This window comes from Drosophila mojavensis, unplaced genomic scaffold (genome assembly GCF_018153725.1).
Source record: "Drosophila mojavensis isolate 15081-1352.22 unplaced genomic scaffold, ASM1815372v1 contig_80, whole genome shotgun sequence".
Taxonomy (NCBI): domain Eukaryota; kingdom Metazoa; phylum Arthropoda; class Insecta; order Diptera; family Drosophilidae; genus Drosophila; species Drosophila mojavensis.
The window spans coordinates 17,005,666-17,026,653 of NW_025318906.1; the positions used below are offsets into that span (position 1 = coordinate 17,005,666).

Sequence of the window (20,988 nt, forward strand, 5' to 3'; positions counted from 1 at the left end):
AATGACAATATATAATTATTGCTTTTTGTTTATTTTTTTTACTCTTTTTATATTACAATAATAATGTAAATATATATTACAATAATTAATATTACAATTTAAAGTTAATAGTAGTAGACTAATTAAATTGTTATGTATTAGACTTATTTTAAAATTATTAATTAATTAAAGAATATTTTCATTTATGAAATCATGGATAATGGAAGTATTACTATTTATATATTTTTTTTAATTTATTTATAATTAATAGTAAAAATATAAGAAACATTTAATTCACTATATAAGCCCTTTGTCAACTTAAAGCTCATCGAGTGAGCTTTCATTTAACATTACAAGTTTCTGTTATTGACGCTGTTAACAGTCGGCTTTCATTTGAAATCGCGTTAAATTATGTTAACTAAGTGCATTTAACGTGCAGACAATATTTTTAATGACAAATGGCTTTAGATAAATTTAAATAATGTAATTATGTTAATTTAAGCAACAATTTGTAGTTGAATAAGTTTTGCTAATTTGATTTCCAATCATGTTTCATACCACGGTATCTGCGCATGCGCGATCCTTTGTGCCCAGAATCGCCAGACCAAGTCAGCTGCTGCTGCTGCTGCTGCCATGGCTGCTCTGTCTAGTTTATTATCATCGCTGAGCAAAGGAGGTGAGTTCGCAACTAGTTGCCTGCGTAGTAGTTTTTCTATGCAAATGAAATGCATTCAAAGTGAACAGAAGAATTCATGAAAATATTTAAAGTAATTTTATAAAAGCTATAAATACCTAAACATTAAACGGTAATTAATTGAATTTGTTTGAGCTGTGAACGTTCTGGCCAAAACACACACACCTGTTGAGCTGCTCAGATTTGCTTTGTTCGTGCATGAAACTGCAGCTCTGTGAAAAATCAATAAGGTTTCCAACATATGCCACTCACTGATAGTCGGCTGATAAGAGTAATTGGACACCAAAATGTTGGCATTTCGCATTAATCATACGCCGCGTGTGCCACGCAACGAACTCTACTTTTATTACAGAACTGACAGAATGGCGCACTAAGCGAGACGACCCTGAACTTTGAACTGGCAGTGAACTTGCACGGAAGTCAATACAAGAGCAACAACAACAACTAGGCAACAAAGGCAACAACATGGCCAGTAAAGGTCGCAGTCGGAAGGTAAGAAAAACAAAAAACGGGAGCTAAACTAAGGGCGCTAGATGTGTTTTATGACATTTCTTTTATGTGTTTATTATTTATTAAAATTTTTACTTTTCTTTTAATATTTGAAAATCTTTATTTAAAAAGTAGACATATTTGGAATTAACGTTTTCTGCACAAATGCTAGCAATGCCTGCTGCTAGGGGCAGCCCGCCTCGATCCATCTTAATAATTGGTGTTTACGAGCATCTCTAAACAATTTTCAGAGATCTATATTTGCGGTACTTCGGAACCTGCTTTCATATTCCGCTAAGTCATTGTTATGAACATTCGCTAGAGTGATTTCAAATTACTTCCCTTTTCCATCCCCTGGCTCCCTCCAGTAAGTCTTATTCTACGCCCAAAACGCTTATTGCCAATGGCTTGTGGTCCATGAACTGGTGTCAGCTCATTGACACCAAGGCCTATAGATTTACCTTGAACATAGCTTGCTTGTATTCCCTACAACACACGCGACTCCTGTAAATGACAAAGTCCTGCTTGACACGACAGCCTAGGCGAACTGCCTTGACCGGACGGCTGGCCAGACCGATGCAAATGATGATAGGGCAAGAAATAGTGCAAGACGTCGCTTTGCTTCATTCTATAGAATTCCTGAATGCAGAGATGTAGAATGAACTATGTCGAACAGTTTTTCGAGAATTCGCATAGTTTTTGCAAATTTTAGTTAAGGCTTTGGACACACGACTTAGACGTTTGTTATCTTCCAAGTAGAGAATGATAGAGAATGACAGTAGAGTCCCGATAATACGAAATAGCAATGGGGTACGTTTTGGTTCGTTATACACAGAAATTCAAATTAGCTAAATTAAGTATAAAAGATGTTGCCATTAAAATAGATTGCAAATAAAACGTAAATTGAATATTTTATTTGACAATTGCAGTCAAGATTTTAGAGCGTAAATAAACATATATCAAGGCTACTTGAATGGCATTTTAGGTATGCGGTATTTGAATATACGAAACCTATATAATTATAATGACATTTAGAATTTCTGTTCCTCACTTCCAAGAGAGTTTCAGTCCCAATGTCCGCGTCATATATTTGTCCTAGGCCAAACTAGCTAATTCAAAAAATGGAGTTAGCATCTAAAAGGTGGATAGTGAAATACATTGGGATTATCATCAATTAGCTGACTAGGCGTCTAGCTACTGTAGCTCAAAGATCTGCTGGCACTAAGAGAAGGTTGGAGCATAAGCAACCTCAGAAGCTAAACGATCGAGTCTTGACTTCAAATTGATAAAACATTCTCTTGAACTTTATCCTCTTATAACAATATAATAAACATAGATTTATTTCCCATTCTCCATTCACCAGTTCAAGTCTCCCTCAGCGATTGCCCAGAAAAGGGTTTACCACACTTTGGTTTACCACTGTGTTCGTTATACACAGAAATTCAAATTAGCTAAATTAAGTATAAAAGATGTTGCCATTAAAATAGATTGCAAATAAAACGTAAATTGAATATTTTATTTGACAATTGCAGTCAAGATTTTAGAGCGTAAATAAACATATATCAAGGCTACTTGAATGGCATTTTAGGTATGCGGTATTTGAATATACGAAACCTATATAATTATAATGACATTTAGAATTTCTGTTCCTCACTTCCAAGAGAGTTTCAGTCCCAATGTCCGCGTCATATATTTGTCCTAGGCCAAACTAGCTAATTCAAAAAATGGAGTTAGCATCTAAAAGGTGGATAGTGAAATACATTGGGATTATCATCAATTAGCTGACTAGGCGTCTAGCTACTGTAGCTCAAAGATCTGCTGGCACTAAGAGAAGGTTGGAGCATAAGCAACCTCAGAAGCTAAACGATCGAGTCTTGACTTCAAATTGATAAAACATTCTCTTGAACTTTATCCTCTTATAACAATATAATAAACATAGATTTATTTCCCATTCTCCATTCACCAGTTCAAGTCTCCCTCAGCGATTGCCCAGAAAAGGGTTTACCACACTTTGTATAGGAGTTTTTATATAAAAAAAAAGAAAAAGAAAACGAAGTTCTATTTAATATTTATGCCTAGTTTGGAGTTGATTGAACGTCCTTCGCTGGCCAATGGAATGAAACTACTCCAAGCGCATTTGCCTAATGGTCCGTTGGCTGAGGCGCTTGGGGTTGCGCTCGCTCAATTAAATCGATTCGACGGGATTGTGCGGGCGTCCCGGGGCAATTAGCATGCAAGGCACAGACGTACTTTGTTTGTTTTCGTTTTTTTTCGTATTTTTTTTTTGTCTTTTGTTATTATATTCGTTTTAGCTTTTATTGAATTTGCGTGTCGTACGACGCCAAGGTGGTTTAGCTGTGCCGTGTGGGGCCAGTTGCTAGAGCGCAGCACTCAAGTTCGTTTCATTCGCAGTTGAATCAGCGCAGCGCGCAGCTCGATACGGAGGCCAGTGCAGCGCTGCTGAAGTCATCGCCGAACATCTTGGAGAACTTTGCCTACGACGAGTTCCAGGTGCCGGCACACACTCAACTGAAACGGATGGCCACGCTGCCGGGTCAGGTGGCGAGGCCGGCGTCGCCGCGCTTCTGCGAGACGCTGGAGCGTCATGCGTTCATGCGCAATGTGATTAATACGCGGCCGGAGCCGCAGCGTCGCTACTCCACTCCTGGCGAGAAGGAGGCGAATGTGCGACGCAGCCTGGAGGAGATCACCAAAGATATCAAGGAGATCGAGCAGTTTGTCAGCGCCACGGAGCAGCTGATGCAGCGCGAAAAGGAGCAGGAGTTGGCCAGCAGCCAGCGCAGGCGCGACAAGGAGAACAAGACGCCCAGTCCGGCCAAGCGCATTTGCTTCAAGATCAACGCCTACAAGGCCCCCCAGCGCCGTCAGCGTCCGCACAGTCCGCGGTTCTATAAGTCGCGCCTGTACTTTCGCAACGGACGCATCGGCTGTGTGGATGCCGAGCGTTCGGGCCAGATCAACAACATCGAGAGCACCCATGCGCTGGTCAAGCACATACTGAAGCACGAGAAGCCGCTGGTCAGTCCGGACAGCGTGCGGCGAGTGCTGCAGCCGCAGTACGTGGAGCTGACGCCGTTGCCGGGCGCCGTGGACGAACCGGATCCGGTGGTTGCTCAGCGGGAGGCAGAGCTGCGCAGTGCCACGGGTCAGGTCCTGCTCGATCCGCCGGCGGAGCCAGATCAGTGTGACACCAGCTCGCAGCCCATCGAGGAGGATGAGGATGAAGATGAGAAGGATGTGCAGATCTGTTACAATGAGTCGCCGGAGCAGCAGAACAACGATCGCAATATGCGAACGACACGCTCCTCCTCGCTCAACGAGAGCGAAATCGTTGCCGTTGTCGAGGAGCCACATCGCCCCAGCAGTGCTGGCAGCCTCGACTCCCAAGGCCAGCAGTTTCTGCGCGATCAGGTGCGGCACTTGGTGCGCCGCTTCACGGCGCGCGCCAACAAGGTGAAGTCGCGCATCGAGCTGCCGCCAACGCCCTCGTCCAGCAGCGCCAGCTCACCCACACCGCCGCCGCAGGCAGCGCTGCACGCGAGCACCAAGAGCTTGCATCCCTCGCCCGAGCACAAGGTGCGCCTGGTGCCCGCCGGCCAATCGCCGCATCGCGGACGTCTCTTCGAGGCGGACACGCCGCGCTCCAACGTCTGGCTCTGCTCGAGCCTGTGCGGCGCCAACAACGATGAGCGCACCCTGGATCCGCAGGGCAAGATCTATATCTCGTGGCTCTGTGTGGTCTCCTTGTCGTTCCTCTACAATGCCTGGGTCATACCGCTGCGCGCCTCCTTTCCCTTCCAGACCAAGGCGAACACAAACATTTGGCTCGCCTGCGATTTCTGTGCGGACATTATTTACCTACTGGACGTGGTCTTCTTCAAGCATCGTGTGATGTACCTCTTCGAGGGCTTCTGGGTCAAGAACAAGAATCTAACGCGCAAGAACTATATGAGGAAGCTCCAGTTTAAGGTGGGTAAAGCCGGGTTAGACCTATCTGTCCTATCATTGCAAATAGGATATCAGATTATAATATGCGTAGATTCAATGAACTGAGTTTGTTCGTCTGACCGCTTCGATCTCAAGATCCATAAGAGCTAAGGATTTGAAATTTGTTTCCTAGTTGTTCCTATATGATAAGTTATAGTTAAGTAAAATATTCACCCACTTGGCTTATCTTCACAGCTGGATCTGCTCGCCTTGCTGCCCCTGGAGCTCTTCTATCTGAAGTATGGCACTGGCGCCGTTTGGTTGCGCTTTCCGCGTTTCTTCAAGATCCAAAGTTTTTGGGAGGTTTTTCGACTCTTAGATCGGGTCATTTCCTCGCCACATTTCGTAAGTTACGATTTACCCTTGGGTAAACATATCAAATCTAATAGCTCTGCCCTTGCAGGTGCGCGTGGCCAAGACGCTAACCTATATGCTCTATATGATCCACATTACGGCCGCTCTGTATTATGCCTATAGCGACTATCAGGGCCTGGGCCAGAATCGTTGGGTATTCAGCGGCAAGGGTCATCCCTATGTGAGATGCTTTGCCTTTGCCACCAAGACGGCGACGTCGATTGGCAAAAATCCGAAGCCGGAACGCCAGGGCGAATATGTTTTCATGACGGTCGCCTGGCTAATGGGCGTCTTTGTGTTCGCCCTGCTCATTGGCCAGATCAGGGATATCATTTCGACGGCGACACGCAACAAGCACGAGTATCGTCAGCTGGAGGATGAGACGCTTGAGTATATGAGACGTCTGAATCTCTCCAAGGAGGTGCAGTCACGTGTCAAAATGTGGTTTCAATTCACCTGGGAACAGCAGCGCACGTTGGGTGAGACCTAGAAATGTTTTTATTCGTAATCATTATAGCTTCAACTTATCCAATTTCATCTTAGACGAGTCCAACATCTTGGATGCTCTGCCCATCAATCTGAAGACGGACATTGCCATCTCGGTGCACATACAAACCTTGTCGAAGGTTCAGCTCTTCGCTGACTGTGAGGAGGCGCTGCTTAGGGATTTGGTGCTGAAGCTGCGTGCCGTTACCTTCCTGCCGGGCGATTTTGTGTGCCGCAAGGGTGAGGTGGGTCGCGAGATGTACATTGTGAAGCTGGGACAGGTCCAGGTCATGGGCGGCCCCAGCAGCGATGTTGTCCTGGCCACCCTCACCGAGGGCTCCGTCTTCGGCGAGATCAGTCTGCTGGGCATTAATGGCGCCGATCGTCGCACAGCCGATGTGCGCTCCAAGGGCTATTCCAATCTGTTTGTGCTCTCCAAGTCGGACCTGAACGAGGTCATCGCCTACTATCCCAATGCCCAGGCGATTCTCAAGAAACGCGCCCGTCAGCTAATGCGCAAGAACGCGGCCCGCGAGCGTGAGGAAGAGGAGCGCGAGCGCGCCCGTAGCGCTCTGCAGGCAGACGTTGTCATTGGCAACCCGAAGACACCAGAGACGCCTCCGAAACTCCTGCAAACTGTCATCCAGGCGCTGCCCTACGAATCGCCCGCTGTCGTCCTCATTACACGCGGCTCGAAGCGGGTGCGCCGCAAGCGACAATCCCTGCAGATGGAGACGATCGTGGAGCCAACCATGGACGTGGCCGGCTGTGCCGAGGCCGTGCAGCAGACGGGCAACCCCAATCGGGATAGCCTAATCTTGAAACCGGGCCGCGGCTCACCAGATCTACTCTCGTCCATACAGCAGGAGCTCAAGTCTAAGCATAAATTCATTAATCTAACCGATTCGGAGAAGGCGCTGATCATCACGCAGTCGGCGAACAACTCGATGGAGTGCGTGCAGGAAGATCTTTAGTCATCGCAACCATTCAGTGTGCTATAAATGTATTAATTCTGCGATATATATGTTTCCCAATATGCTTTACGAATCCCAAATTGTCAAACAATATTGCTTAATAATTTAAAATAAAAGTTAGCTTTAAATTATAGTCGAAAATACATTTTTTTTATTTATTATTATTCCGTCTTTCTCTCTCTCTCTCTTGGTTCGTTAAGACTTTACCTAGTAATTATGTAGGGGATGGGACAAGAGTAAGAAACGGTACACTAAAAACCGAAAGGCTATGAATGTAGAATACTGAAGGTAGAATTTCCGAGTCGCCTAATCTATCGTATCCTAGATCACAGGGATTAACCGTTACAGATTTATTTATATAATATTTTTTCAAGACTCGGGCTTATGTCAAAAAGTCTCAGAGGTTTTGATGTCCTGAAGAAGAACATTCCTAGGAATACCAGAACCCTCTTCCGAAGTTTTGGAAAGGTTGATGGAAGACGTCAAAACACGGGCCTGTATGATGGACAACTATTCTCAATTTATTAGAATATATTTTATATTATATATTAAATAAACAATTTTCAAAAGCTTAAACAAAACAAGTGTTAAAACAATTTTTCAAAAAAAAAAAAAAAAAAAAAAAAAAAAAAAAAATAAAAATAAAATAAATAAACGTTTTTCACAAGACAAACAACAGTTTTTCATAAAAAAAACTACAGTAAAAGAACAGCGGGTAATTACTTCTGGAACACCCTATATATTTTGTTAATTGTTTTTTTTTTTTTTTTTTTTTTTTTTTTTTTAATATTAATAATTTTATATTAATAAAGAAAACTCACAATTCGAGAATTAGAGCAATAGAACATCGGTTGATTACTTCTGCAACACTCTGTATTTTTGGTGGTATTTTCTTAAATCAAAGTAGACTGGAAATTCCTGTTGAATCCAGGCTGAATGTCTTTTAGAAAATTTGACTGGTAGTTCAGTCGCATGTGAACAAGTGACAAGTCAACAAATATAAAAAAAAATTGTTTTTTTTCCCAACTTTTCTAAAAAAACATTTGCATTTGCATTCATATTAACGTTATTTCGATTCAATTCTTTTGCTATTCAACTTAGTTAAGGAGGCAGCTGAATTATGCGTTACTATATACGGATTCGCATTTGGCTATGCACCCAGTTGCTGAAGATGAGATGTGCGTACGGACTGCTTCGTCCACAGAAGACTTGCGATGAGAACTCCCCTGTGATCTTCCGGATTCGAATTCGTGGAAGCCGCACGAATCCAGTGCCGCACGATGATGGTGTTGATGGAAAATCTTCGAACAGCTATGGGAACAATCGGCATCACATTCCAATACTGCAGGCCATCATTGAGGACCGTATTGGCCGTCGAATGGCCGATTTACGTCTGCTCAATGCGCAGTGGGTCGTAGGGGAGGACAATCTCCGATATTATGAACTTATTTTAATGGATCTCAATATCAATTTGAATCGTACAGACTCCTAGAAGAACTGAACATGTAGTCCACAAGAAATACAACGAAGAATCCAATCTGATAATAAAACTGCAAACAGGCTAAGTCTATGATATGACCATATAGAGAGTGTTTAGTTTTTGATTTACTTGACTTTATTACATTAGAATAACCACATTGGTTGATTTCTTATTTCACATTGTATTCAGTGCATTTCTAAATGTTAGAAATCATCCGTTCTGAGAATACTAGTCGACTATGTAGCGCCGGGGCATTACTGTCTAATGTCCTTGTAGTGCTGCTTTGTGTCGCTGTTGTCCAGCTTGATCGAGTACTGGCCGATGAGGGAGCCAGCGACATCGGCTTGTCCCTCCGGATTGAACTGAGGACCATCGCCGATCACTTCCATATCCTCCTTCACCACACGATATCCATTCTCATCGGCCTCATAGTGCACCGTCCGCCTCACGAAACCATCGCTGTAGCTGTACTTTCCAGTCACCTTTTTACCATCGCGTGTCTCCTCACGATCCATTGAGCCATCGTTAATGTCATCGTTGATCGTTGAACTGAACGAATATTGCGCATTCTCATTCTGCTGTCTCTCGAGCTCCAATTCTTCATCGGTCAACTGGAAGAGAGCACAGAATAGAGTTTTAGATAAGCAACTAAAGCATGTGAAATCATTGCAATTCCTACGAATTGCCTATTGTCATCTACTTGTCTATTTATTACATCGTTAATATTCGCTGTTGCCGATAACACTTCAAGTTTTTTTCAATCAGAGTTCTGTGAGTCATTGTTGATATAAACAAAACCTTCTAGTGAGGGTTTCTGCGACTGTTTGAGTGCAGTTAGCTTCAGATTCTCATATGTGATATTTGTATTTTGTATTTGTAGTTTCTTGCTTAACTTAACAAACTGATTTATTAACAATTTTATGGCAGTCTCTGGCTGACAGCCAATGTCAGCAATTGGTTTTTGTTTATCGTTTCTCTAGAAATTTCAGAAATTTGCAATAATTTGTTTTTCTCTTGTTTCTTGTTTACTTTTTTTTTTGTAAGGTTGACTTGCCAAGTGAATACACTTTTTGCTATTTCCATATATCTTATGTCGTTCAGCAGAGATCGCTTGAATGCCTGAGCGGAAATGTTAATTAAAGTTTCTTTTCAAAGCTGTTCAGTTAAGATCGGTTTATCAAGTCTAACAAATGAGCTACAGCAAACTGAAGCTGACTAAAAATATAGACGACTAAAAATAATATTGAAATTATTATAAATAAAAAAAAATATATAAAATATTTTTGCTATATATATTTTATGGAAGCTGACTTTTTAGATGACAAAAATAATATAGAAATTATTATAAATTCAGAAAAATATATGAATACTATTATACTGTAAATGATTTTTTTATTCCAAAGTGACTCGATTGTGTAACAAAGATTTGGTGAATCAGTAATATTTTTATTAATTAAGCAATTACTATTCTCAATTTTAAAACTATGCAAAATCAGCATAAATAAAGCTTAGCTGAGCTTAAATAGTTAAATTTTTTTATTCAAATTTCTGATAATATACGTTTAAGGCGAACTTCTTTTATAATTTATGCAATTATTGCTGAAATCTGTAGCGCTCTATGCGGATGCCTCTAGTCGCATCTAGCTGTAGTTAAACACTCTATTATGACTTTTTGCGCTCTAATAATGTAGAAGAGGGTATGCTGAACTAGAGGGTGAGTATTTGAAATTCTAAATGCAAATATTTATTTAGAATTTGCAGAAATTCTTTCATTTGAAAAATAAAAAGTTGAGTGATATGAAGTAAAATAAATTCGCTTGCTGAGTTAAGTGAAGAAAATTTAATAAATTTTTCCTGTTAAGAACTTGTTTGTGCCTTAGGGTATATTGGCTTCGGTGTCATGGTTTTACCATGTTTATTTTTGCTGTAATTAATCACGAGGAAAAACAACAAAATCAAGTACAGACTCAAACTGGTTCGAGTAGTAGGCGGTACGACCAGGGACTGAGCCTGAGTAGCAGTATAAAGCCCAACTGACGCCAGTCGCTGTTAGCGAAGGCAACGAAGCGGACGTTCAACTGGAATACTAGGAAAATGGGTACGTAGATCGATAGTTCGAGACTATCACTCACTAACTCTCTCTCTCTCTCTCCCTCTCTCTCTTTCTCTTTTACTATAGCTAAACCTGGTTTTGTGCTCTTGCTGCTGGCTGTATTGGGCGCCTGTCTGGCTGTGACACTGGCAGCCGGCGGTAAGTCATGGCCATAATGAACAGGCAACAGGCACTAATTGAACTGAATTGAACTCTCTGCACAGACTGCCCCTCGTTCACCAAGGTGTCCAACTGCACGCCCAAGTGCCTGCACGACAGCGAGTGCAGCGCCATTGGCGGCAAATGCTGTCCAAATCTGTGCAACGGCCGCAGCTGCGCATCACCCAATCTGCTGGGCAACTCGGGCGCCGACAAGTCGCCTTTTGGCAGCAAGAACTGTGAGTAGAACACGTCGAACTATCTGAGTTGACAGCTGTAACTGCTCCGCTCTCTCCGCTACTTGCAGCTGGCGCCACGGGCAGCTACTGTGGCAATGTCAAGTGCGGCAGCTTCGAGAAATGCGAAACAGATCGCAGCACGAAGCGGCCCAAGTGCGTGCGCAGCTAGAGTGGCACCTGCTGCACCTGCTGCACTGGTATCTGTTTATCTTTACTCTGCTTATCTTGTGTATGGACTCCAAATATAATTTTGGCTTGAATTAACGTATTTTCGGTTTTTATTTTTTTATTTTCTTGGGTTCACTCACGGGTGCGGCTAGGACAGCGCTGACCAGCAGGCTGGCAATAAACACGAATTTAAACATTTTTGTTTGGTTTGCTTTTCTTTTTTTGTTGCTGAAGGTAGATTTAGTCGCGAGCTCTTCACGTTGCAAGTTGACTTGGTACTATGGCTTGTTGGCAGCCAGGTTGAGTTGCTTTTATAACACACTTGAGCACGCACACACACACACACACATGCGCAGACATGCACATGGCAGCGACGCCGGCGCAGCAAGCTCTTCATTTTGGGCACTCGGATCTGGCTTTTTGGTTATGGGACAAGTTGTTTAAGTTTTTGTTGCTGCCGCTGTCGCTGCTGTCGCTGTCGCTGCTGCTGTTGCTGCTGCTGTCGCTTATGCATTTGAGTTGCGATCTTGGGGCTTTCTGTATTTCAAATTTTGTGCATTTTGCAATCGCCGACAGTGGCTGCAATTTGTCGAAGTACAGAGATGAGCCCTAGCAGCAGCAGCAGTCGCCACTCTCAGAAGATTGAAGAAGATTGCATTGCATAAGCCCTGCTCAAGGTCAGTTGGTCAACTGTGAACCAACAACAACAACAACAACAACAACAACAACAACAACAACAACAACAACAACGAAAGTCAGATGATAAAAAAACAAAAACTGAACCAGTTTCAGCAGCTCCCTTTAGAGTTGTAACTTCGCTTTTTTTCACTCATCAGCAAGTTGGACTTTACTTTTGTTTTTGTTATTTTTTTTTTGGTCATCTTATGTAATTTATGTGAAGTTTTTGTGCAAATTGAAAGCTTCGATTGTATGTGTATCATATGTGTGTGTGTGTGTGTGTGTTTTGGCCTTTTTCTTTGCGCTCACGAGGAAGTAAGCGGAGCATTACGTTGACTGTGGGCCACCCTTTTCAAACTGCGACGCCATAACAACTCAACGGAGTCTCTGGTGGGGGCGGGGCGGAGCGCTGATCTGGTGCTGAAAGAGGCGAGCAATGCAATTTTCGTTTAAGTGCCCGCCACGCACAGTGGACACGAACGAGTTTGGCATTTTATTTTGGCAAGGAAACAGCTCAAGACGATTAACATTTGAATGTGGCTTAAACAGATGCCAGTTCTGGTTAGACGACATCATAATTTCATGACCTGAATAAGTGACGATATTTATGTGAAATTATTATTATTTTTTTTAAATTGGTTTACAGAAACATTTTAACTTTAATTTTTTATCATTATTTTATGTTTCTTTGTATTTAATATTATTTTTTTTGCAAACTGTTTTTAAAAGAGTTAAACTTTGGCTTGTGCATAAAGTCAGGAAGGTTAAGTCTTCATTTCTGTATATATATATAAATCTAAAAAAAATATAAAAAATAAAGGTATTATTAAATTCTAAATAGGTATTTTTCAATTTAAAAAATTTAATAAAAAATTAAAATATTAATAGAAATTAAATTAAAATAAAATGGGCTTTGAATAAAAAAATTAAAAAATGATTAAATTAAACAAAATTAAAAAATTAAATTAAAAAAAAATAATTTTTTATGATGTAAATATTCTAAAAATTAGAAATAAAATTAAGACTTTGATTACAAAATCAGTGGAATTAAATAAACTACTTACTTAAAAATATAATTAAAAAAATTTAAATAAAATAAAATAATAATAATTATAAAATTAAATGAAAATTATGAACTGAAATAAAATTCTTTTTGTAAAATTATTTAAATAGGGTTTACTGCTATATAAATATTTATATATGTATATTAGAAAGTAATATTAGTGAAATTAAAAATGTAAATAAAAAACTGTTTGGGCTTGTCAAGACGTGACTTTGATTACAATTAGAATATTCTTATTGGGTTTTCGATAAATTTTAATTGTCTGGCTGCGTTTGGCATGCCAAACATGCTGATTGCATTTGCTGCCCGCTTTGGGCATAGCTCGCCCCACTGTTTTGTGGCACATCCGTTCGTGCCACTTTCGTTTCGCTCTTTCTTTCTTTCTTTCGTTAGTTTTGTGGGCTTTGCGATGTTTATTGTGCTTGCAATGGAGCATGAGGTTTCGTATATGTAACTAATAGAGGAGTTAGGAATTATTTATTTTATTTTGCTTTTTATGTATATTTATTTTATTATGTTTTTCTTTTATTAATTTTTAAGCTGCTACCGCTGCACTGGCATGAATTCGTTTGATATCGGGGCGCAAAAAAAAAAAAAAAAAAAAAAAAAAAAAAAAAAAAAACCCATCAAGACAAGTTTGACTGTAGTTGAAATCAATATAAACCTCTCAAGGTGAGAGACCGCATCAACTTGTCGTACACGCAACGCCCCACAACAACAACAACAGCAACGCCAGCGACGACTTCGTCATCATCAGCTTCGTCAGTTTCATCCTCATGCAATAATCATCATTAAAATTTTCTGTTCGCATTTTACTGATAATTTTTTAATTATAAATCATTTCGTTGGCCATCGCCATCATTGGAGCCAATATGCCGGGCCGGCAGCTAAAATAAAACTTTGATTGATTACACTCACACACACACACACACACACATACGCCAACGCACACTGTGTTAAATTTATGGCTCTATTTAAAGATTGCCTTCACAAATTAGCACGCTAATTTGCATATTTCGGACGCATCTGCATCTCGGATGTGGTCCAAGCTAAAACTCGCTTTCTTTGCTGTTACATTGACAAATGGACGCGGCTCGACTTCGCTTCACTCTGCATTTATGCAAATTTTTATTGTGCCGTGGTTTATTTGGCTCAGGGTTAAAGTAATTTGACATTTGGACAAAAAAGAAGCAAACAAAAAACAAATAAATACATATTAATAACTTATAGTTAGGCAAAGCTTTTTATTTATTTTTTTTTGTACAGCAGCAGCTTGAGGCTTTTTAGCCCATTTCTGATAACCACTCCGCCTTACATCGACTCATTCATATACGCATTTGTTTATTTGTTGCTGCTTGATTTATGCGCCAACCAAAGCTAATTGGCAATAGTTAAATGGCCTGAGCGTTAATAAAGCGCTTGAAGCTATTTAATCAAAGATGTTCGACTAGCGGTTACTCTGTTATTTGGAGCAGCTGCAAATTAGATTGCTTAAGTGTGACATGAGGACATCAACTGGATTTGTTGGGTAAAAAAAGTAGAGCTGCGCTTGAAGAGATCGTTTTGAGATTAGCTAGAGTCTTATAAGTCGTCAGTAATATAGCTATTTATCTGATTTATGCATACATATGTAATTGGTTTAGTGACTTTTTAGTTACATACTATTTTAATTGTTTTCTACTGTTAAAAGAGTCACAAATAAAGAAAGAAAATCACAAACACGTGCTGTTTTATATTTACAATTTCTAGTCACTTCTCTTCTTTCACCGAGCATCATAACGATCTGTTCGAATAGCCTAGCAGTAGTATCCATTTCACTCTCACTCAGCAACAGTCGAGGTCTACGTTCAGCAGCAGCTTTCTTTGTCACTCTCTCTAGCGTGAGTCACGACACAAGCTCATGTGGAAAATACATTCAAAGAACTCTGTACAAGCTCTCAGCCTCACACCAACACTACTGTAACAGTAGAGGTCAATTCTGAATTGAGAAGCTTAGATAACAGGCGCTCTGCTGTTATTTTAACAGAGCAATGTTAGACTAGTAATACGACACATTGGTTTATTTGCATTTGGAGGTTTGATTTAAAAAATAAGAAAAACTGAAAATGAGCGTTTTTAAATGACAATAAAAATCAATCAATTCTGCTCACAATTTCTTCTCTAATACTGTTTACAATAATCATATTTCATGCTATGTTTCAATATTTCATTTCGCATATCATTAGCTGGCATTATTTGTTTTTTTTTTAGTAAATATTTGCGCACTCCATTTGGCAGCAGACGAAGAACTAGCCCAACCAATTTTCACAGCCCGTTTTCAAGCTCTTACAGTGGTGCGAAAGTGGGGGAAAGTGGTGTGAAAATCGCTGCCATTTTATATGCAAATGTGTGGCTGCGCATAATGTGGTGCCTAGTTTATTGCATTCCTTTGGCACGCACGCACCAAGTCCCAAGTCTCAGACAGCTATCCATTGGTCTGCACAGCTGGCAGTTGGAGCTGCTGCTTTGCTTGGGCTACGCATACGCCGCGTTGTCCTTGAAATGGGTTCGTGCTGTCAGCGCCATCGTCAGCTCCATCGTCAACGTCAACGTCAGCCGCTTCTGTTGCCAAGTGTGCGGACCGCTATTTAAGTGTCAACTGAGCTGGAAATTTATGCGTTTGCATATAAATCTATAATAGCGCCCAGTAAATGCATACTTTATTGGCCCAGTTCAGTTTGGCACCGAGCAAGTCAATAAAATGAAATAAAATAAAATAAATAATAAATCTTATCGAATGTCGGCGACGTGTGAACATATTAACAAATACATATATTAAAGCTGAGCGGCGGTTTAATGACACAAATTATATCAGTATTATAAAAAGGGGAAAAGTGCTTCAGGTTCAGTTCCTTAATATGTGAAGTTTTGTAGGAAATTTTGTATTTTATTTAATCGTAAAAGTCTATTTAATTTGCATTATATATATAAAAGTATAGTTGAATATACTTATTCTAAAATATATTAAAGCATATTCGAAGTAAATAAAGAAATTAATAAACATATATTTAGAAATATATATTTTGTCTCTTTTGGGTTATCTTGCTTCTGCTCTCACTCTGCTCCTCTCGCTGTCTCTCTTCATCAATTATATATGTATCTATCTATATTTTTCAATCGCTCAATGCTTGCTGTCTTTAACAATTTTACTTGTCTTCTCTCCGACTTTTCATATATATATATTATTCTCTCTCTCTCTCTCTCTCTCTCTGTCATTGTCTTATTTTCTGTGTCCATATTTTATCTGTATTTATATTTTATTTTAATACTTTATCACTTACTCGTACTCTCTCTATCACCTTTCTCTCTATATTCTTTATTATTTCTTTACTCTTATGGGCTATTTCTGTATACAAGCATTAGTTACTATATCCTATCTTCTCTCTCTTTCTCACGCTCACTCTATCTCTAAATTGATTTTGTTATATGTACATATTTTTATCCTCCTCTTAAACTTTTGTGCTTAGAGTACTTGTAATCTTCCTTGTTTTGTAAGTATATCTTTCTTTTTTACTCTCTCTCCCCCTCTCGCTGTTTCTCAACCATTTTAATCTCTTCACTTATCTCTCTCTCTTTCTTCTTATATCACGCCTTTTAAGTCTTTCCTAATAGCCTCTTTCATTATTTCTTGCTATGTTCCTTAGCCACACGAATGCCTATGCAAATTACACATTTCAGATTCCAGCTTCTCGTTTTTTTTTTTTTTTGGCACCGTTTGGCCATTTGTTGCCCGACTTAATTAACGCTAACTTACTTATGTTGCACGGACCAGGCCCCTAAAACCTTACCACTTACAGAGTCACACACACACACACACACACACATACACAAAAGCCGTGAACTGCGCTTTGTTTTGGAATTCACGCTGTCTGCCTGTCTATTGTTGTTGTTGTTCCCTTTGTTGTTGTTTCGCTTGCTGTTGGGTTGATAATTACTTTTGATAACTTATGTCGGTTGGCGCGGCTTTAGTTCAGCGTTAGCAACTTCATTCCCGTTTGTTGTTTGTTTGTGTGTGTTTGGCGAACTTGCATATGGAGCCATTATGGGGCTTATCAGCAGGCAAGCATATAAGCCACACTCAGAGCCACAGCTGAACTCTATTTCACTCAGTTTTTAGTTTTTTTTTTTTTTTTTTTTTTGTCAACATTCTAGGTTAAGTGCGGCTATGAGCTGTGAGGTAGGTCAGCACTGCCAGCAGCAAAAGGGAAATGAAATGAACAAAACAAAATGCCAACAAAACTGAAATGCGTTAACAAATCGTGAACAACAACAATTATCTCAGCTACGCAATAAATATAAAATTTTAGTGCGAAATAAATTGTTTGGAGATGAAGTCAAGCATATTTTAAAATAAATTTAATTCCATTTATTTATGGTTTTTCTAAACCTTTACTGAGTTTATAGTCGAAAAAGTTGTTATCTTATTTTTAATATTGTAGTTCCATTTTTTTTTTTGTTGTTGTTGTATACTTGACATGATGAAGAAACAAGTTAATTCACTTTCAACAGAGAAGGCACTTGGCAACTAAATTGAGTATTCATGAGTTGGCCTAAAGCAAACTTGAAGATTTTATTGGCTTTTTAAAAAGCAATTACTACCCACGATTTTATTAACAAATATATTTACTTTAAGAGAATTTATTGGATTTGTATATGGTTTCTTTCTTTGAAACGAATATATTCCAAATTTATAAATAATTTTTAATAATTACAATTTTAATTTAGATTGAAAATATTTGTGAGCTAATTTTGTTTTTACCTAATACTAATATTTTAAATGAAAATATTATAAATCTAAATTATATTTAATTATTAAAAATTATGACTATATGACGAATTTATTATAAAAGAATTCATAAAATTATTATTTGCGCATAAAGCTGTAAGTTGATAAAATATAAATCTGTATATATGTATGTAATTGCATATATTTAAAGACTCTGTTAATGCCAGATCCCATTAATAGGAATTGCTCTTGCCGTAAAATACCATGCTAACATAACATAATTATAGCCATATAGTTTGGTTTTCTTTCAATAAGAAACTTAAAAATTTTAAAAACTTTAAACTTGGTTAAATTTTATAAAAACTTAATTTGAATAAATTTATCGAAAATCGAGACATCGGCCGGCGCAGGGCGATGCACAATTATAAATATTTTTTATACCCAATGTTTACTTTTCAAGGAGTATCTTAAAGGAGTATCTTAAAGTTTGTGCATTTAATGTTTTTTTTATTATTTATTTATATCTTTATTTTTTTGCTGCTGGCATAATTGAATGTATTTCCATTTACTTGTTTTTCACTCAGAGTTGCTGCTCGTCATATTGACAGCAATATTTCCTCAACCTTCTCCGTATACGAGTTTATAAATTGCGGCGTCTTTAAATCAAAAATTGAAGCTGAGTTGTGTGTGTGGCAGCATTGACCCTGCAGCTGCTGCAGACAGCGACATGTGTAATTGTGGCAGCAATTTAAGCTGCTGCTACTCCTGCTGCTGCTGCTGCTGCATGCAACATCATCGCCAACCGGAAGCAAGTGTGCACAAGTGGCATGCTTGGGATTGGATTGCCGTGGCAGACAGAGACGGGTGCGATGAAGGGATGAGGCAAGAGACTGAACTGGCAGGTGAATTCAGGGAGCCAGCATTGAAACTTCATGCGCTGCTTGTTTTGTTGCTGCTGCAGTCGCTCTGGTTTATGCCTTTATTAAGCATCAAACAAAATCCAAAACGTCAAGGATATGATGCTCCTCATACCCAGAGTCAGCAGTTGCATCAACAGCATCAACAGCACACGCCGTCGCATCCTTCACGTGCTCTGTATACAGATGCAGTCGAGGCAGCTCGGCAATTTATGCACACAACTTGTCACACAGGTCGGTGGCGGCAAGACGAGCCAAGACGGACGGACTGTACTGTATATTGTTTTATGGGGAGGATGGGGGCGGGGCCTGTTGCAATGAGTAGGACAAGCAATTTACACCGTACAATGCGTTGACACACGTCGTCCGCAAATGTGCGGCTACGGGAAGAGACCAAAGACAATGGTAGAGAACTCGTAGATAACAGTGCTCGGGTTGCTGCTGCTTAGCCCGCCTGGTTGCATCATTAAACCTGAAAAGTGTCAAATGCCCAGTGACAATCACACACACACACGCTCACACACTCACAGTCAAGTGCCCAAGAGCTTAAATTGAATTGAATGGAGACTGCAGAGCAGAGCTCGACGAGCTGCTGTTAATCTAAGCCAGAAATTTACGAGCTTGTCCTCGGCCTCCGTGTCGGCCTCGGCCCTGGCGTCCGGCAAGTGCAGCTCATAATTCAAACAGTGTTGACAATGAGAATGAAATTCCCATTAAAATGCAATATGTTGCAGCAAACTCAGACTGCAGCAGCAGGAGCAGGAGCAGCAGCAGGAGCAGGAGCAGCAGCAGGAGCAGCAGTAGCTCTTGGCGCCCTTGCCCCTATAGCATATAAGCGGCTTGCTATTAATTTTCCAGCTCCTGCTGGACGCAATGCGCATAAGGCAAATGTTTATATGGCCACAGTATAAACATTGACAATTTAAAAGCCCAGCCCGGTCCACGAACTCCAATTGCTTCGAACTGGCCTGGCTGCCAGTCCTCTTTGTCCTGGCTGTCCTGCCTGCCTTCCATGTCCTGTCCTGCCTTTGGCTGTAGCTTCAATTCGTACTGTTGACTTTGCTGATGATCTGTACTCGAAATTTATTACCGACCCCAACATGAGCCGGGCATCCATATTTCTGCAGCATATTTCATTTTGATTTGATTTCACTTTGAATTTTAATTAAATTGACAAATATGTGGCTAAAGCTATGCTAATTCGAATTAAGAAGGAAAATACGAGTCCTTTCTTGCAAATAAGAGTTTGATTTATGAATTTAGATGTCAGTCGGTGGCAAAGGGATTTTTTTAAGGGTGCATAGTAAGGGTATTCAGTTTTGCAGTTTTAGTTGCTTCCAAAGGGCAAGTTAGGGATATTCACGGTTACAGCTGCGAACAAGATTTATTTTTTATTATTTTTAAATTGTATATAGTTGGATGGTTTGAGTTCCAGGTAGCTCAATATAACACGAATACCAAAAATTATTATTATTATTTATATTGTAAGAGATTGCATAAAAAAAATAAAAATATATAAAATAATAAATAATATAATATAAATTATAAAATGAATTTAATTTTTTTTTATATTTTTAAAAATTAGAAATGAGAATCGAATTTATGTAAATTAAAAAATAAATTTTCGTATACATATCTGCATAGAAAAAAATTTTTTTTTCTATAAATTATTATTTACAAGTGAGAAATGCATGTAAATTATTGCAGGCTTTACTTATTTTTTATATTTATTGTAAGTATTGCAAATATATATGAAAGATATTGAGCTAATTAGTCTTGTCTACACTACACCAAAACAAACAGAAACAAATGACAATCAAATAATATTTCACAAAATAAATAAACAAATATATGAACTCATATTTGGAAAATGATATATAATTATATATAATATTAATATCTCTCAAATCTGTGTGATTGGTGTGATATTTTTTAAAGTGCTGATTAACAACATTTACTTTACTTTAAAAATATTTTTTCCACATATTAGTTAATATATTTCTTTATTTATTATATTATTAAAATAATATGAAATATTATTTGATTGTCATTTGTTTCTGTTTGTTTTACTGTAGTGTGGTAATTAGCTCAAGTTAACGCGAGAACAATTAGTATAGCTGTAATGGGCTTTTAGATAGTTCTGGGAGAGAAGTACGAAGTCAAAAGAGTAGAAGTTACGGCTGGGCAGCCGAAGGTTAGCTTTCTTATATGTATGGATGCATCACGAGTAAATGAGAGCGCTATATAAAAGGAGAAGACAGATATGAGTTATACTACTATTACTACTACTATTACTGCTATTTCTACTACTATTATTAATACTACTACTATTTCTACTACTATTACTACTACTATTACTACTATTTCTACTACTATTACTACTATTATTACTACTACTACTATTTCTACTGCTATTACTACTATTAATACTACTACTACTTCT

The 20,988-nt window shown here is 39.1% G+C and overlaps 4 protein-coding genes across 5 annotated transcripts; 3 read left to right on the forward strand and 1 right to left on the reverse strand.

The window, feature by feature from the left end:
- The first annotated feature begins 566 nt into the window (after positions 1-566).
- On the forward strand, positions 567-7,117 carry LOC6580282 (cyclic nucleotide-gated cation channel beta-3). 2 transcript variants are annotated; one of them, XM_002006095.4, is made up of 6 exons: positions 567-655; positions 1,026-1,165; positions 3,575-5,152; positions 5,366-5,515; positions 5,574-6,003; positions 6,068-7,117. In XM_002006095.4, exons 2-6 carry the CDS (start codon positions 1,139-1,141, stop codon positions 6,982-6,984), a joined length of 3,102 nt encoding a protein of 1,033 aa, XP_002006131.1. In that variant the 5' UTR covers positions 567-655; positions 1,026-1,138; the 3' UTR covers positions 6,985-7,117. The 2 variants fall into 2 exon arrangements, with proteins under 2 accessions (XP_002006131.1, XP_043866663.1); XM_044010728.1 differs by lacking the exon at positions 567-655 and adding an exon at positions 684-785.
- A 987-nt stretch (positions 7,118-8,104) lies between these two features.
- Positions 8,105-8,493, forward strand: LOC6580283 (60S ribosomal protein L15). The gene is made up of 2 exons (XM_002006096.2): positions 8,105-8,391; positions 8,469-8,493. Exons 1-2 carry the CDS (start codon positions 8,105-8,107, stop codon positions 8,491-8,493), a joined length of 312 nt encoding a protein of 103 aa, XP_002006132.2.
- An 83-nt stretch (positions 8,494-8,576) lies between these two features.
- LOC6580284 (larval cuticle protein A1A) lies at positions 8,577-11,412 on the reverse strand. The gene is made up of 2 exons (XM_002006097.4): positions 11,263-11,412; positions 8,577-9,075 (listed from the first exon to the last, which is right to left on the reverse strand). The coding sequence occupies exons 1-2, from the start codon at positions 11,317-11,319 to the stop codon at positions 8,719-8,721; spliced, it is 414 nt and encodes a 137-aa protein (XP_002006133.1). The 5' UTR covers positions 11,320-11,412; the 3' UTR covers positions 8,577-8,718.
- On the forward strand, positions 10,454-11,222 carry LOC6580285. Its single transcript, XM_002006098.4, has 4 exons — positions 10,454-10,562; positions 10,644-10,715; positions 10,781-10,954; positions 11,023-11,222. The coding sequence occupies exons 1-4, from the start codon at positions 10,559-10,561 to the stop codon at positions 11,121-11,123; spliced, it is 351 nt and encodes a 116-aa protein (XP_002006134.1). The 5' UTR covers positions 10,454-10,558; the 3' UTR covers positions 11,124-11,222.
- Positions 11,413-20,988: the final 9,576 nt, after the last annotated feature.

Excerpts from the sequence above, each read along its gene's own strand:
- LOC6580282 (XM_002006095.4), top strand. The coding sequence starts at position 1,139 with ATGGCCAGTAAAGGTCGCAGTCGGAAG. Across the intron at positions 5,153-5,365 it reads TGAGGAAGCTCCAGTTTAAG|CTGGATCTGCTCGCCTTGCT; the intron begins GTGGGTAAAGCC and ends TTATCTTCACAG. Across the intron at positions 5,516-5,573 it reads TCATTTCCTCGCCACATTTC|GTGCGCGTGGCCAAGACGCT; the intron begins GTAAGTTACGAT and ends CTGCCCTTGCAG.
- LOC6580283 (XM_002006096.2), top strand. The coding sequence starts at position 8,105 with ATGCGTTACTATATACGGATTCGCATTTGGCTATGCACCCAGTTGCTG. Across the intron at positions 8,392-8,468 it reads TTACGTCTGCTCAATGCGCA|ACTCCTAGAAGAACTGAACA; the intron begins GTGGGTCGTAGG and ends TGAATCGTACAG.
- LOC6580285 (XM_002006098.4), top strand. Across the intron at positions 10,716-10,780 it reads TGTGACACTGGCAGCCGGCG|ACTGCCCCTCGTTCACCAAG; the intron begins GTAAGTCATGGC and ends CTCTCTGCACAG. Across the intron at positions 10,955-11,022 it reads GCCTTTTGGCAGCAAGAACT|CTGGCGCCACGGGCAGCTAC; the intron begins GTGAGTAGAACA and ends CGCTACTTGCAG.
- LOC6580284 (XM_002006097.4), bottom strand. The coding sequence starts at position 11,319 with ATGTTTAAATTCGTGTTTATTGCCAGCCTGCTGGTCAGCGCTGTCCTA. Across the intron at positions 9,076-11,262 it reads GCGCTGTCCTAGCCGCACCC|TTGACCGATGAAGAATTGGA; the intron begins GTGAGTGAACCC and ends GCTCTCTTCCAG.